At 37.3% G+C, this 15,272-nt stretch overlaps 1 protein-coding gene across 3 annotated transcripts in view; it reads right to left on the minus strand.

Moving 5' to 3' along the window:
* Positions 1-15,272, minus strand: part of HCN1 (hyperpolarization activated cyclic nucleotide gated potassium channel 1) — a 423,356-nt gene that overhangs the window by 88,222 nt on the left and 319,862 nt on the right. For 2 of the 3 annotated variants that reach the window (XM_008262038.5, NM_001082063.1), the window contains 1 exon segment: positions 14,307-14,525. The exons of the other annotated variant lie outside the window; for it this stretch is intronic. In XM_008262038.5, coding sequence (XP_008260260.2) covers positions 14,307-14,525 — 219 coding nt within the window. 3 annotated transcript variants of the gene reach the window in all.

The following is a 15,272-nucleotide window of genomic DNA, read 5'->3' on the forward strand; positions in this document are numbered from 1 at the left end:
TTATAATACTATTTCTGATAATATGGAGTGTAATTTTGTTTTACACGAGTTGCCTTTCATTAATAATGACAGATATCATCCATGTTACCAATTCAATAAATGATCAGATCACAATGAAAAAGTCAGAGGAAATAAAGTTGTTATTACATAAGTTTTACAAAATAGATATCTTAATATCAGTGATTCTTTGTTAATAAACAGACTATTCTACTAATTTTTATTTAAATACTCTTCATCACTCCTGATAAGATATAGCACATGAGCATTCTGGGTAAGGCATTCCAAGTTACTAATTAACTGATGATTTAATGGAAGGAGTATGTTCTTCCTTACCTTTTATTTATTAATTTATTTTTGCAACTTGCTGTTCTGTATATCTCCACATTCTTTAATATGTTACAGATATTACTACAGAGTCAGAACATATAATCCAAAGTCTCAGTGCTCCTCTTTTGCTTACCAAACACATTCAAATACCTTGAGTTTTTATATTTACTACTACTTTCAAAGTATGTGTTTCCTAGGAAACTCCAAGCACCTTCCTGCCTCCTCATCTTTGCTCTTGTATCTCTTGCATAAGCAATTGTTTCTTCCCTAAATTTGTTCTTTGTGTCCTACCTTTGGATAGACTTGGTAGCTCCTCACAGAGCCGCTAGTTACTCAATTCTTTTAGCAGCAATGTGACTAAATTCTCATTAATGAAACAAGACTAGAAGGGATGTGTGTGATTTTCCATGTTCTCCTTCTTTTTCATGAGCTGGAAGACAGAGATGTCCATGGAAACAGCTGCAAATATGAAAATAAGAACAATGTCCTAGAGCAGTGGTGATTTCTCCAACAGCAGCCGCAGCAGCATCTGAGATCTTATTGGAAACACAAATTCTCAAGATCCACCCCAGACCTCAAGAACCAGAAGCTCTTGGAATGGGGCCTGTGGATCTGCTTTCCAGGTAATCATAATGTACACTACAATTTGAAAATGTGTTGTCCTAAGGAACCAGGGAAGAACAACTTGAAAGAACCTGTGTCCACAAATGGCCATCTGGAGCAGAGCCAACCCACTGAACTGGTCTCTAATCTCCAAAGTTTAGCTTTTTTTTTGTGGAATCACATCTTCTTGAAGTCACTGAATTATTAGCTCTTTTTCACAGAAGCTTAACATTTTCCCTGAGCAGGGTGCTTACCATTTCAGCCATTAAAACTGCAATCTAAGGACAGAGACATGTAGGATCTCTGTCCTTAATGTGCTGTACAGTGTGATTTAATGCTATAACTAGTACTCAAACAGTATTTTTCACTTTGTGTTTCTATGTGGGTGCAAACTGTTGAAATCTTTACTTAATATATGCTAAACTGATCTTCTGTATATAAAGAGAATTGCCAATGAATCTTGATGTGAATGGAAGGGGAGAGGGAGCGGGAGAGGGGAGGGTTGTGGGTGGGAGGGAAGTTATGGGGGGGAAGCCATTGTAATCCATAAGCTGTACTTTGGAAATTTATATTCATTAAATAAAAGTTTAAAAAAATATAAAATAAAATAAAGAAAACAGGGAAATCTGTGAGAAAATCAAATGAACTGGAGAAAATGAATAAATGGTTTTGGATATATGGAAAAAAAAAAACTGCAATCTAATGGGTGTTTACAAGCTAGCACTGGATCATTTGCCTAATGCCGAAGAATACCAGACCAATCTTGTTCTCCTTTCATCTATTATAATACATTAAGTGACATTCATTTAAAAAAAGATTCAAATCTAATTTAACCAATGTTTTCTTACAAATTCTTACTAGATTATAATCGTATTATGCTAAAACTCAACATGGTCAATTAGGCCTAAAAGGTCCCACTTTCTGACTCTGACACCTCTGTAGCTCTCTCTGAAGCCTTCTCCCTGTGCTCCCCACCTTACTCATACTTTCCATCCATCTGTTCTTGAATCATGGCAAATTTTCCATATATTATTTTTCTTCTCCCCAGGTGGATCACTTCAATATCTTACTTCTATACACACTTTATGTCTCTTCTTAACTATAATTCCTTCTTCTCTCTGCCCCACTCCACTGCATCCCATATGAATAAAATCAAAGTCTAAAAGTATCTCATCATGCCTTCACATTTCCCTTTTCATTGTAAACTTTTATAATAGTGTGATGCTTTCTATGAATATTATGACTGGGTATTGTGATCATCTCTTCTCTACCCACTATAAGATAAGAAGCTTGATGAGGGATGCTTTCATATCTATTTGCTCACTATATTCCAGGCATTTAGAACTAGGTCTCACACATAATAAGTATGCAATAAATATGCATTTAATATAATAAAATGATAATGTGACACTCAATTCACATTATGTCTTTTCTCTGAAAATTGGATTCTACTTAATATAAAATAGTGCTTCCAGCGATTTTATTTATCAGAGTTGTCCCTTTGCTGAAGTTCCAGCTTACTTGGTGTAGATGATTCTATCAGTAAATGTTTATGAAGTCATCTGTTTTGGCTTGGGACATTATAATCTAGATCAGAAAAATACTATATCTAACACCTTGTTGCAATATCGTTTTCAAAAAATAGCCTGAATTAGAACATTTCATTGCTAAAGGGATGCAAGGACTCTTCTTTTTATACATAAGGTATAATCTCACCACTCCAACATGCAAAATTATTCTTAGGTGAACCACACCTGGGCTTATTTCAACATCTCTACCTCTGGGCTATTGGTACACTTGTTCCTACCTACTAGAAATCTTATTAAAAATCAAGATTCTTTTCTGGAACATTTCTCTTATGCTGACTATATCTTCCTGCTGATTCCTCATCTGTTCTTCAAAGCCAGTGTCCAGTGCATCCCAGTGATCTGGCAAACCAAAAGCAAGTTACATGCAGGGTGATTCTTGTCCACTGTGGTTTCTTATCAGATTAGTGGCTCCCTGGCCACCAGCTTTTGCCCTGTAAAAATGCTTAACTGTGTATTTACATCTTATGACATACAAGGGCCACAAATAAAAGTGAACACTTTAAAGAAAACTTCAGGAAGTACATTCAAATGAAAATTCCAACATTTCTAAAAGCTGAAATCTAAAGAGCAATAAACAAAAGAAAATAGAAAATGGAACTCTGGAAAAATACAAGAAGCTGCAACATGTATTGTAAGTGGTAAATGTAAACTGCAAAGACATGCGTGTAGGCTGTAGGACTCTGCACAGGCCTGAAGCTGTGGCTGCCTACAACAAAAGTCACGGCAATTTCCGCATGTAACATAGACTATTGGTATAGAAATTACAACTGAGGAAAATATGGGAGGTATCAAATTGGAAATCAGTGGTATCTGTGATTTACAATTGTAAAAATTATATTTTATCTCTTTTAAAAAATTAATAGCCTCCCTATTAAAATAAATCCCTTTGATTCAATCTTTATAACAATATTTATTTAACATAAGAATTACTTTTTCAGATGAAAATGGAAAATGTCATTGCTCTCCCAGGAGACTGATTTGTTAGCAGTTCCAGTTGCTACATTAAGGTAAAGTAAGAGTTAACATAGAGCTGCTTTCCTGAAGAGAACCTCAGATTTCCAGTCTTATGGCCTCCTTGGCTTTAAAACATTTGGCAGTACTACCTGAACATAACAGAGTACATTAAATTCACTTCCCAGGAAGCAAAAGTATATGGTGTAACCCAATGGAAAATCTAATTAAAGAATCATGTGGGAGTTGTGCTCATGGCATTCTCATTTGTAAAAGAAGAAAGCCTTTACAAATTATAAAGGAAACAAGTTAAACATTTTGTTCAATGCACATGGATTTCAAAGCTACCTCTCCATGCTAAGAATTATCCCAGTGAAAATCAGAGCATCAAACCCATTTTTCATTTTAGCACTGGATTGATAATGTTTTCCAGTATCAAGATTATTGTACCTTCAAAGTTCTGCTCTTCTGATGATGAATAATACCATATCCTACAAAATTAGTAGACCAAATGAGCAACTCAAATGAGTGCTTAAGTATATTTATATAGTGAAAATGAGCTGTAAAACAGGATGAGACTATTTTTTTTCTTTTTCTGTCTTAACTAAATAGTAGCATTATTTGTAAATGACCATAGTCTTTTCATTAAACTGTCACTCTTTGTTCAGCCATTACTCTGGTCATACAGAAGATTTTCTATATGTTTGCTTTTCTTTTTCTTTAGATCTATATATGCATTTTATTTCAGAGACAGAGAGACAGAGAGAGACACACACAGGAAGAGAGAGAGCTTCCATTCACTGGTTCACATCCCAAATGCCTCAGAAAACTGTGGCTGGGCCAGTCTAAAGGAAAGAGCTCAGAACTCAATCTAAGCCTCTTACTAGAGTGACATCTTTACTGCAGGGCCGAATGCCCACCTTTCGCTTTGTTTTGTTTTAGCCGAAGTCTCAGAATTAATGAGACCAGTGACAAACTCTTCCACCCACCTTTCTGACACAGTCATCACCTGGAGCAGAACACCTAGTCCACAAGCAGCTACAAATCCTAGAAGCACCTGGACAATACATCTGTTATTTCCAGGGAAATCAATCTCAGAAATCAGAAAGGAAAGTAGATTGAAAATGTAGTTTTTAAAAACTGATATGTGTTCAAGTAAACTAAACATAAATAAGTAGTTGTAAACAAAGAAATAAATAAATCAGCACTTTTGGAAACACCCAAGACTGTATGTTTGTACTTATGTAAGTAACAACAGTGTGGGATAGGCATCTGGTATAGCATTTAAGATACTACTTGAGATGCCCACATCCAATATCAGAGAGTCTGCGTTTGAGTCGCAGCTCTGCTCCCCATTCTGGCTTTCTGCTCATGTTATACCCTGCATGGCAACAGATGACAGTTTAAGTAGTTGGGGTCTTGCCACCCATGGGAGACCTGATTGGAGTTCTTGATTTCCAGCTTCAACTGGGACTCACTGGTCAGTAGCTGAGGGCATTTGGGATGTAAATCAGCTCAAGGCAGTTGTCTCTCTCTTTTAAATAAAAATACAGAAAAAAAATAAAAAAAATTTAAGGGGTGTTTCATATATACTCAATTGACAATATTCAGAAAAATTCAAATTATAAATTTCTATTCCTATCTATTTTAGAATAAAGGTTGAACACCTGTAAACATCCTTATCCTCACTGTCTCATCTGAATAATACTGCATCTCCAGGATTACTGTACTGAGGTTTCTATGTGTGAGGGTGAAATACATAATAGCAGAGATAAAGTTTCCATCATGGTGCTTCCATGCTTACTGGAGAGAGAGAGAGAGAGAGAGAGAGAGAGAGAGAGAGAGAACAAGCAACAGATGACCACAAGCTGGCACAATCAAGCAAGACCCCACAGCATATTAAGCACAAAACCTATGTAAAACAGTGAAAGAGGTACAAGCAAATAAGGGGTAGTGGGGCTCTGAAAACCACTTGGGTTGTTCAGAGAACAATGTCTAACTGGCAGGAAAACAAATTTGGCTGAGATTTTCCTAAATGTTTAAAAGCTGACTTGGGGTCAGAAATTTGGCTAAGCAGGAAAAAAAATGCAGCTTTTTATGCCCCCACTACATACTAGAGGGCCTGGATTCAAGTCTGGGCACTACTCCCAAACTCCAGCTTCCTGCTAATGTACATCCTGGGAGGCAGCAGGTGACAGTTCAAGTTCTTGGGCCCAGGATACCACCGTGGGATACTTGATATTTGGAATGAGTTCCTGCTTGCTGACTTCGGCCTGATGCAGCCTCTGCTGTTGTGAATATCTGGGGTAGTGAACCAGCAGAGGGGAGAGCTTTGTCTGCTTATCAGTCTCTCTGTCTCTGTGTTTCTGGGTCTGGGTCTTTTAAGCACATTAAAAAATATATAAAACCAACTGAGTATAACTCTTCCTCTGCCCAAATTCTTCCAGAAGGGCATATGTTACCAAGAAATACACCTCAACCATATAATCTGAAATCCACCATATTATGAATGGGACTTGAAGAGCTTGAAAAGAAAGCAGGTTTTGGTACCTATGTAGCCTTTTGTCTCAGAAGACACCACGAGCTTATTCAAATTTGGAGGATTAGGCTGAATAAAAAGGGAGAGATGAACTTCTACGAAATAAGGAATTACATGAAAGTTTCAATTATAACTATTATTTATAATGAAAGAATAAGAATGTATAGACCATAAATAAGACAGACAAGGTTTATGACACTACATTTTTGTATGATTACATAAAATTATATAATTCAAGAATAGGTTCATACATGAATAAGTATAACTCTCTTGTATGGTTGAGAGATTAGCTACATAAACTGAATTCAGATGAGCAAAATTTTATCATTCTGCCTTTTTGATGTTTAGACTTTGTATTTCATATCCTTGATAAACTGTGATTCAATATAATTTTTAAATTTATATAGCATGATAAATTATAGAAATCAGGTATATTATTATCTCAATGTCTTGTGCTCCACCAACAGAAAGTAGAGTCTATTTAAATAAGCCAACCTACACCTGCCTTGCATTTATATAGTGTTAGATTTATGCAGGAAGCTATTCAATGTATAAAAGTTATTTGGAGTTATAGTTTCCTCACATAATTAAAGCGATGCTTTGATAATATTAAAATTCATATTAAAAAGTTTTCTGTACAGTAAGTATACCAAGGTGAGCTGAAAATCTCTTACTCTAAATTCACAATGTATATACAGTGTATACACATGCTAAAAGTCTCAATAATTACAGAGAGAAAGCTGCACACATAAAGCTGTTATTAGAATAATTATTTGCCAGGAAGTTGATTGACAAGACTAGAAATAATAGTAAGCTTCCCAGGGTGCCCCCATTTCTGAACTAAGATGCAGTAGCATAAATACACCAGGTAATCAAAAGCTGTTTCATTGCATGAAAGCGAGATCAACTGCAAGCATGTCTAGAAAAGAGGGCAACCACCCACATTCAAAAATGAAGAAATGGTCTCTGTGGGGAGTTTTTCTAGATAGGTATTTTCTAACATGAATACCTTTGGTCAGGTATAATTTGAAATACACGGAAGGTTGGCAGGGAGGGCAGAGATGACATGTTAACTATTCAGGGTACACACATCTACACCAACAACACTTCAATAACATTGTTTCAATCAACATTTCTGGACAATTTGTCCAGGGCACTGTGTGTGTGTGTGTGTGTGTGTGTATGTATGGTGTACTCACTGACATTATTTGTATAGGAAGTTTTGAGATGAGAGAAAGTCTACAAATATGCAGATTGGGACTGACTCTGCGGCACATCATGAGCTGCTGATCTGAGTGACAGAGCACTAGTATATAAAATCCTGTCACACATGCAGGTTTACAGGTGTGAACAGCGACTCAAGGCCCACGATTCTTGGAGGCCTCAGTCTCATCCGTGTTATATAAACATGAGAAGACGCAGTGAGAATTTTCCTGTCTGCTTTAGTGAACAGATTTGTTTGGTGAAAGTGTTTGCTCTGTGGGAGTCCCTTCCCAGATCTTTTCAGGACAAGAGTGTGAAGAAACTGCAACCTAATACCTGACCTGTGGGAGGAACTTCCAAAAATGAACGGGTGACTTGATCAGCATAGACCTGATTGTTAATGAACAACTTAATACATTATCCCTCTTAGTAGTTTTTTTGTCTGTTCTACTTAATATGACTGGTTTAATTCTGTAATTAATACACAGTTATTCTTAAGTGTTGAAAATTAACTGAAATGTGATCCCTGTTAAACATAAGAGTAGGAATAAGAGGGGGAAGAGATGTATAATTTGGGACATGCTCAAGCTGACTTGCCCCAAATGGTAGAGTTAGAAACATACCAGGGGATTCCAATTCAATCCCATCAAGGTGGCATGTACCAATGCCATCTCACTATTCCAAGTGATCAATTTCAGTTCACAATTGATCATAATGAAAGGACTAAGAGTCAAAGGGAGCACATAAACAAGTCTAGTACCTGCTAACACTAACCAATAGAATAAATAAAGGGGAGAGTGATCCAACATGGGAAGTGAGATACTCAGCAGACTCATAGAATGGCAGATGTCCTAAATAGCACTCTGGCCTCAGAATCAGCCCTAAAGGCATTCGGATCTGGCTGAAAAGCCCATGAGAGTATTTCAGGCATGGAAAGCCAAGACACTCTGGCAAAAAGATCTCAGTGAGTGAGATCCCAGTGGAAAGAACAGGTCTTCAAAGAAGGAGGTACCTTTCTCTGAAGGGAGGAGAGAACCTCCACTTTGACTATGACCTTGTCTAAACAAGATAAGAGTCGGAGAACTCAGAGAGCTTCCATAGCCTTGGAAACTCATGACTGGAGCATAGGGAGATTACTGATGCCATAGACAGGAGTGTCAATTGGTAAAGTCAACAACAGGAGTCACTGTGCACTTACTCCTCATGTAGGATCTCTGTCCTTAATGTGCTGTGCATTGAGATTTAATGCTATAACGAGTACTCAAACAATATATTTCACTTTGTGTTTCTATGGGGGTGCAAACTGTTGAAATCTTTACTTAATGCATACTAAACTGATCTTCTGTAAAAAAAAAAAAAAAAAAAAGAAATTATCAACTCCCAACTTGACTCTCACTGGGATTAAACATGACAATAGGTCTGATCTGATTTCATCATCATTTAAAAAAAATCATCTATTATTTTTCACTTTATGTTTCTCTGTGGGAGCAAACTGTTGAAATCCTTACTTAATGTATACTAAGCTGATCTTCTGTATATCAAGATAATCGAAAATGAATCTTGATGTGAATGGAAGGGGAGAGGGAGTGGGAAAGGGGAGGGTTGTGGGTGGGAGGGACGGTATGGGGGGGAAGCCATTGTAATCCATAAGTCGTACTTTGGAAATTTATATTCATTAAATAAAAGTTAAAAAAAATTAAAAAAAAATCCTATCACATAGCTGAGAGACACACACATAGCTGAGAGACACACATATAGGCTATGAATCATACCTGCGAATATTTGAACAGTGGACACCGAGGTTTGACCCAGGCTAGATGAAGGCACCTCCTTGGGTTGGTGGAGGCAGGGGATTGCAAAAAATAGTCTAAGAAAAGGATGCATAAGTGCTTTTCTGTGGCCCACATAGGACCCATATAGAAGGCCAGCACTGCATCTTGGGTCCTGTGCAAGAGTGCCTCCTGGTGGAGAAGACACAGGATGGTGCTGAATTGCCAGATTCTCAGGGCTCATCCTGAGAAGGGCAGGTTTACATCAGAAGCTCAGAGGATCCCACCAGGAAAGCAGGACCCATCTGCAGACCCACCTAGTGCAGTAGCTCAGCACATGTACCTTCCCTTTCTTTTCTTTCTCATTTTGTCTTCAACCCTGATGAGAAGATACAAAGAAGCTCCTAGTAGGTTTATGTTGGGAGAGACAAGACAGCTTGCGGACAAAGCTGGCATTTGAAATTCCTCTTTACAGCCACCAGAAGGCCCGCATTGGATTGGGAAAGCATTTATTTGCCCATAACAGAGGAATCTCACTGTGTAAAATTAAAGAGATGACTAGAGGCAAAAATGCTATTGTTTTTCAGTTATTTTTGAAGTTGTGTTTGTTCAGAATGCCACTTAGAGTAAATATGCAACCCTCCTGGTAATCTGGAACAGAACATTAGTGGAGACACATTTTAGAAACCACCTCTCTCACAACAGAAAGTCTCTGAGAGAAGGAGAAAATGTAGTGGTCTGAAATGTAACAGAATACAAAGCATGATAACCCATGAAATCATCAGTATAAATTGTGATTTGTGTTAAAGTTTAATCTGCAATGTGACAGTATAAAGATCATCTCATATTTTTGGCCATGAGAGAGAAAGAATAATAATGACAATGGATAATGATAAGATAATGATGGTGAAAACATGAGAGCCCCATTAGATTATTAGTATTGGTATACTAAGTTATACAGTTTACTGTCTCATCATCTGAGGACCTTACACCACTGCTTAGGGTGACAGAACTACTTAGGACTGGGAGATTCAGATTGAACAGCTGTGTCCTTAGAAGTATTAAAAGACCCAGATTCCAAAGTAAAAATAGGCTGCATGAGTTGTAGTAAACTGGATTCGATCAGTATGTTACTATATAAAGTGACAGTAAATAGTATTATGTCTACAAATGAATTTTTCCTTGAATATTCATATACTCTTAATGAACCCTAAACATGCTTTTAGAGTTTGCTTGTTTTTCATAAAAACTCATGTTATTTCTGGGCACATTGGAGTTAAAATAATACCAATATTAATTGGGCACTGTGGTGTAGTAGGTAAAGCCTCTGCCTGCGATGCTGACATCCCATATGCTCCACTTCCAAACCAGCTCCCTGCTAATATACCTTGGAAAGCAGTGGAAGATGGCTCAAGTCCACGCTCCTGCTACCCACATAGGAGACCCAGAAGAAACTCTTGTCTCTTGGCTTCAGCCTGGCCTACACCCTGCTGTTGCAGCCATCTGAACAATATATATTTAATTTTCAATTCAGTTCTATAGGTTTGCTGTACATAGTGTTTGATTCATTTCAGCTTCTGTAATTTGGCTACTTTGTTTTACCTTTTATTTTTTTTTTTTGCTTAATTAGTGCAATTTGTGTTAGGTCTAATTCTCATAAAATTTAACATTAACAGTTTTAAAGTGGCAATTAGTCCATTCACAATATTATTAAATCAGCACTTTTAGTTACTTGCAGGACATCTTTACCCTCCCCAAAAGGAGCTCAGTAAGCACTCATTCCCCATTCCCCCCCTCCACCAAGTCCCAGGGCAACCACTGGTCTGCTTTATATTTACACAGTTCCCTGTTCTCAATATTTCATATAAATGTAATCATATAATATATGACCTTTATTGAGCTTTGTATCCACATTGTATCATGTATTAATGCTACATTTATTTTTATAGCTGATTAATATTCCATTGTATAGATATGGCACATTGTGTTCATTCATTCATTCATTAATTGATGGACATTTGCTGTTTTCCCATCTTTGGTTATTGTGCAAGTATTTGTGTACCTATTTTCAGTTGTTTTGTGTACATGTATAGGAGTGGAATCTATGTTTAACATTTTGGGAAAGATTAATTACTCTTATAGATAATGTTTGTCTTTAGATGTGTTGATATCATCTGTTACAGATGCCTTGAATTTTTTTTTTCAGGATTTATTCATTTATTTTGGAGATAGAGTTACAGAGAGAAGGATAGACAGAGAGAGATCTTCCATATGCTAGTTCACTCCCTAAATAGCCATAACAGCCAGAGCTGGGAAGAGCTGAAGCCAGGAGCCTGGATGATCCTCCAGGTCTCTCATATGGGTACAGGGGCTCAAGTACTTGGATCATCTTTCACTGTATTCCAAGGCCACTAGCAGAGAGGTGGATGGGAAGAGGAGCAGTCTGGATTCAAACCTGACCCATATGGGATGCTGGCTCCGCAGGTGGAGGCTTAGTCTACTATGCCAAAGAGCTGTCCCCAACATGTTTGTTAGATCTGTCCTGAATTAAACTGACTACAAAATGCATACAGTATTCTAGAAGCAAACTTTTTGACAGGTTTTGGTTTGGAGACCAACAAAACAAAGAGAAAACCAAAATACCTTTTGATCAACTCCTCCTGACTAAATTGCTTCAAATGTCAAAAAATAACAAAGGGTTAACCCTATATCCTTGCCATCTATCAAGTATTTGTAAGATCAATAACTCATTGACTTGAAGTGTAACACTTATGACATAGTATATTTAAATCCAATGCCTATGATTACATAGTTAACAAACTGAGTCCCAACTTAAGGCTGACTTACATAGCAAAACTAAAAAGATAAAACTGCTGGTGCCAGTGCTGTGGCACAGTGGGTTAACGCCCTGGCCTGAAGTGCCAGCATTCCATATGGGCTCCAGTTCTAGTCTTGGCTTCTTGGCTACTCTTCTTCTGATCCAGCTCTCTGCTATGGCCTGAGAAAGCAGTAGAGGATGGCCCAACTCCTTGGGCCCCTGCACCTGCGTGGGAGACCGGAAGAAGCACCTGGCTCCTGGCTTTGGATCGGTGCAGCTCTGGCCATTGTGGCCATCTGGGGAGTGAACCAGCATATGGAAGACCTCTCTCTATATATCTCTACCTCTCTCTGTAATGCTGTCTTTCAAAAATAAAATAAATCTCTAAAAAAAAAAAGATAAAACTGGTGACAATATTAATACAATCCTAGAAAACTGAAGACTTGTTTGTTTTTAAGAAATGTGCAGTGATGCTTCACAGAAGTAAGGCAGTAAGTTTTTTTTCTTTTTTTTATTAAGCAACATCAACTGAAAAGAAAAAAGCAACAGTGTAAGAGAAACATCAGATTTATCATGCTGTGGTCTTACCTTAAGTCCCCATTAAATTGGCCCAAATTCCTTTGATTATTTTCAAGTTTACTATTGTATAAAATTCTTCTGTCTTAGGCTCCTCATTCTCAACTTCAATGGATTCTTATTTTTAAAATAATGCTTAAAGCAAATTAAACCCTAAACCTTAAGGAAATAGTCTTTTCAATATCTCAGTAATTAAATACCAATTGACTCACTGTTAACTGTGGTGATATCATTATAATCAAGGGAAAAAAGTATCTAGATTTCCTTTACCCTATTGTAGGAGTAAATGTTGAAAAATTCTCTAAAAAAGACACAGCTGAAATGAAGTTAGTCTGAAAAACATTTGTGAGTCTAAGCTGTAATAATTTACTAAATGAAGTATTGTTGAACTACTTAAACCCTTACTTTTGGAAATGCTCTTTGATAGGGTTCATGTTATATACTACCACAATCAATGGAGTCTATTGTTATGCATTTGTTCAGTTATAAAATATTTGTCAGAATGTTACTGATGCATAGTCAGAAATATTAGTTCTTTCCAATTCCCCAATGTGTAGTCCAATCCAAAGTAATTCAGTATATGAAAAAAAAAAATCTGGTAAATAAATCATACCATATACTTTCTCTCTTTTGACAAAAGTTTAGAATAATAATCATTTTAATTAACACATTGTGCTTAAGAAAGAAAGACGGGGCCTGTGTTGTAGCATAGCAGGTAAGGCCACTGCTTCCAATGCCCACATCCCATACGAGTGCCAGTTCATGTCCTGGCTGCTCTTCTTCCTGTGCAGCTCCCTGCAAATGGCCTGAGAAAGCAATGGAAGATAGCCCAAGTACTTGGGCTCTGTCCCCTTTGTGCGAACCCAGATGAAGCTCCTGGTTTCAGCCTGGCTTAGCCTTGACTTTTGTGGCCATCTGGGGAGTGAACCTACAGATGGAAGATCTCTCTATATATAGATATACATCTATATATCTCCTCACTCTGTAACTCTTGACTTTTAAATAAACGAATCTTTTATTTTAAAAAAGGAGAAAGATAGCAGCAATGATAGCATTTTTTAACATGATGGTGTGGTGAATTATCTAGATATAATAGCAACATATATTCAACTGAGTATATGTGTTGTAATATAAATTATGGCTTTATCATGAGAAAAGGATCAAAGGAACATGTGCAATGGTTGCTACCTCATTTTATCACCTAACATTTCAGAGGATATAACAGACAAAGGCTTGTATTATATTGTTAAAATTGTTGAAATATAAGATGACATGAACCATATTTACACCTTATTTCAGCTTCAAACATTTCATACATAAAGTAGCTTTTCTGTAGATTCAAAATCTGTAGATTTATTTATTTATTTTTGATTTTTTTTTTTTTTGACAGGCAGGGTGGACAGTGAGAGAGAGAGACAGAGAGAAAGGTCTTCCTTTGCCATTGGTTCACCCTCCAATGGCCGCCGCAGGTGGCGCGCTGCAGCCGGCGCACCACACTGATCTGATGGCAGGAGCCAGGTGCTTCTCCTGGTCTCCCATGGGGTGCAGGGCCCAAGCACTTGGGCCATCCTCCACTGCACTCCCTGGCCACAGCAGAGAGCTGGCCTGGAAGAGGTGCAACCGGGACAGAATCCGGCGCCCCGACCGGGACTAGAACCTGGTATGCCGGCGCCGCAAGGCGGAGGATTAGCCTAGTGAGCCGTGGCGCCGGCTCTGTAGATTTATTTTTAAATTAGTTATTCCTGAGAGAAATCAAGAACTAACAAAAGCTATAAAGTCCATCTTGAAGAAATGCTGGCATACTAAAACAGATAGTGCTTTCTCACTTAAGACATTTTACCTATTATATTTTTGAATACGGGAGATGGCTTAATTAGGTTGAACACTAATTCAACCAGCTGATTGAGCTGGTTAGAGATAAAATAAATTACCTTCTCTTGATACTGCCGCCTTGAAGAATCCAAAGATTGGATTAAAGCAGTGGCATGGCCAACAAACATGGCGTAGCAGGTGGCCCCGACAATCATGCTCAACATGGTAATCCAGAGGTCAGACATGCTGACTGGGGCTTGGGCTCCATACCCAATGCACAGCATGTGACTCATAGCTTTGAAGAGCGCGTATGAATACTGCTTTCCCCAGGAATCATTCTGGAACAGGAGAGAAAAAGAAGACATGCGGAGCTATCAGGAAAATCTGAATAAAAATTACGTATGATCTGCACACAGAAGCATTATAGCACAGTGAATATGTAGGGGAAAATATGATGGAGCATTTATGCACATATTTCTCACTAACTGCTAATAAAAATGTGGGAAAGATCTACTGTTAGTATTTAATCAACTGAAATGCCTTCTGTGAAAATCTGTTAAAACAACTTCTTGATTAGTTTTAAGTTTGCTACTTTAAAAATTAAAATTCCTGAGGGACCATGGTGTTGAGTATAATATAAATGTGCCAAGAGTGAATGTTTATGGAATCATGTTAAAGTTTCAAGGAAATCTGGTCATTCTATAGTAATATATTTGCAAACTGAGAAATGTAGCAGATGGGTGTGAAACATATGAGCCTAACTATAAAAATCTTAACAAAACTATGGCATTCAAATTTTAAAAATCCTAACTGATATATCTGTGCAGTCCTTAATCCTCTTATCTTTTGTAAATGAAAAATAAACAAACATATTTTAAAATACAACTTTCATCATGAAAAGATTTCCCTGAAGCTCTGTCTTGGAGCAATATATTTCTTCAGAAATTAAAATGTAAGAATTGATGTTGAATCAATTTTGTGGTGTTTTGTAAAACAATAAAATGAAATTAAAAAGGCAAAGAATATCTTGGCAAATCTTCTGAAAATAAAAAGGCTGACTTCTGATATTACTTACTAGTTGTAGC

Source organism: Oryctolagus cuniculus, chromosome 14 (genome assembly GCF_051225735.1).
Source record: "Oryctolagus cuniculus isolate XC-2025 breed Fujian yellow rabbit chromosome 14, ASM5122573v1, whole genome shotgun sequence".
NCBI classification, from domain to species: Eukaryota; Metazoa; Chordata; class Mammalia; order Lagomorpha; family Leporidae; genus Oryctolagus; species Oryctolagus cuniculus.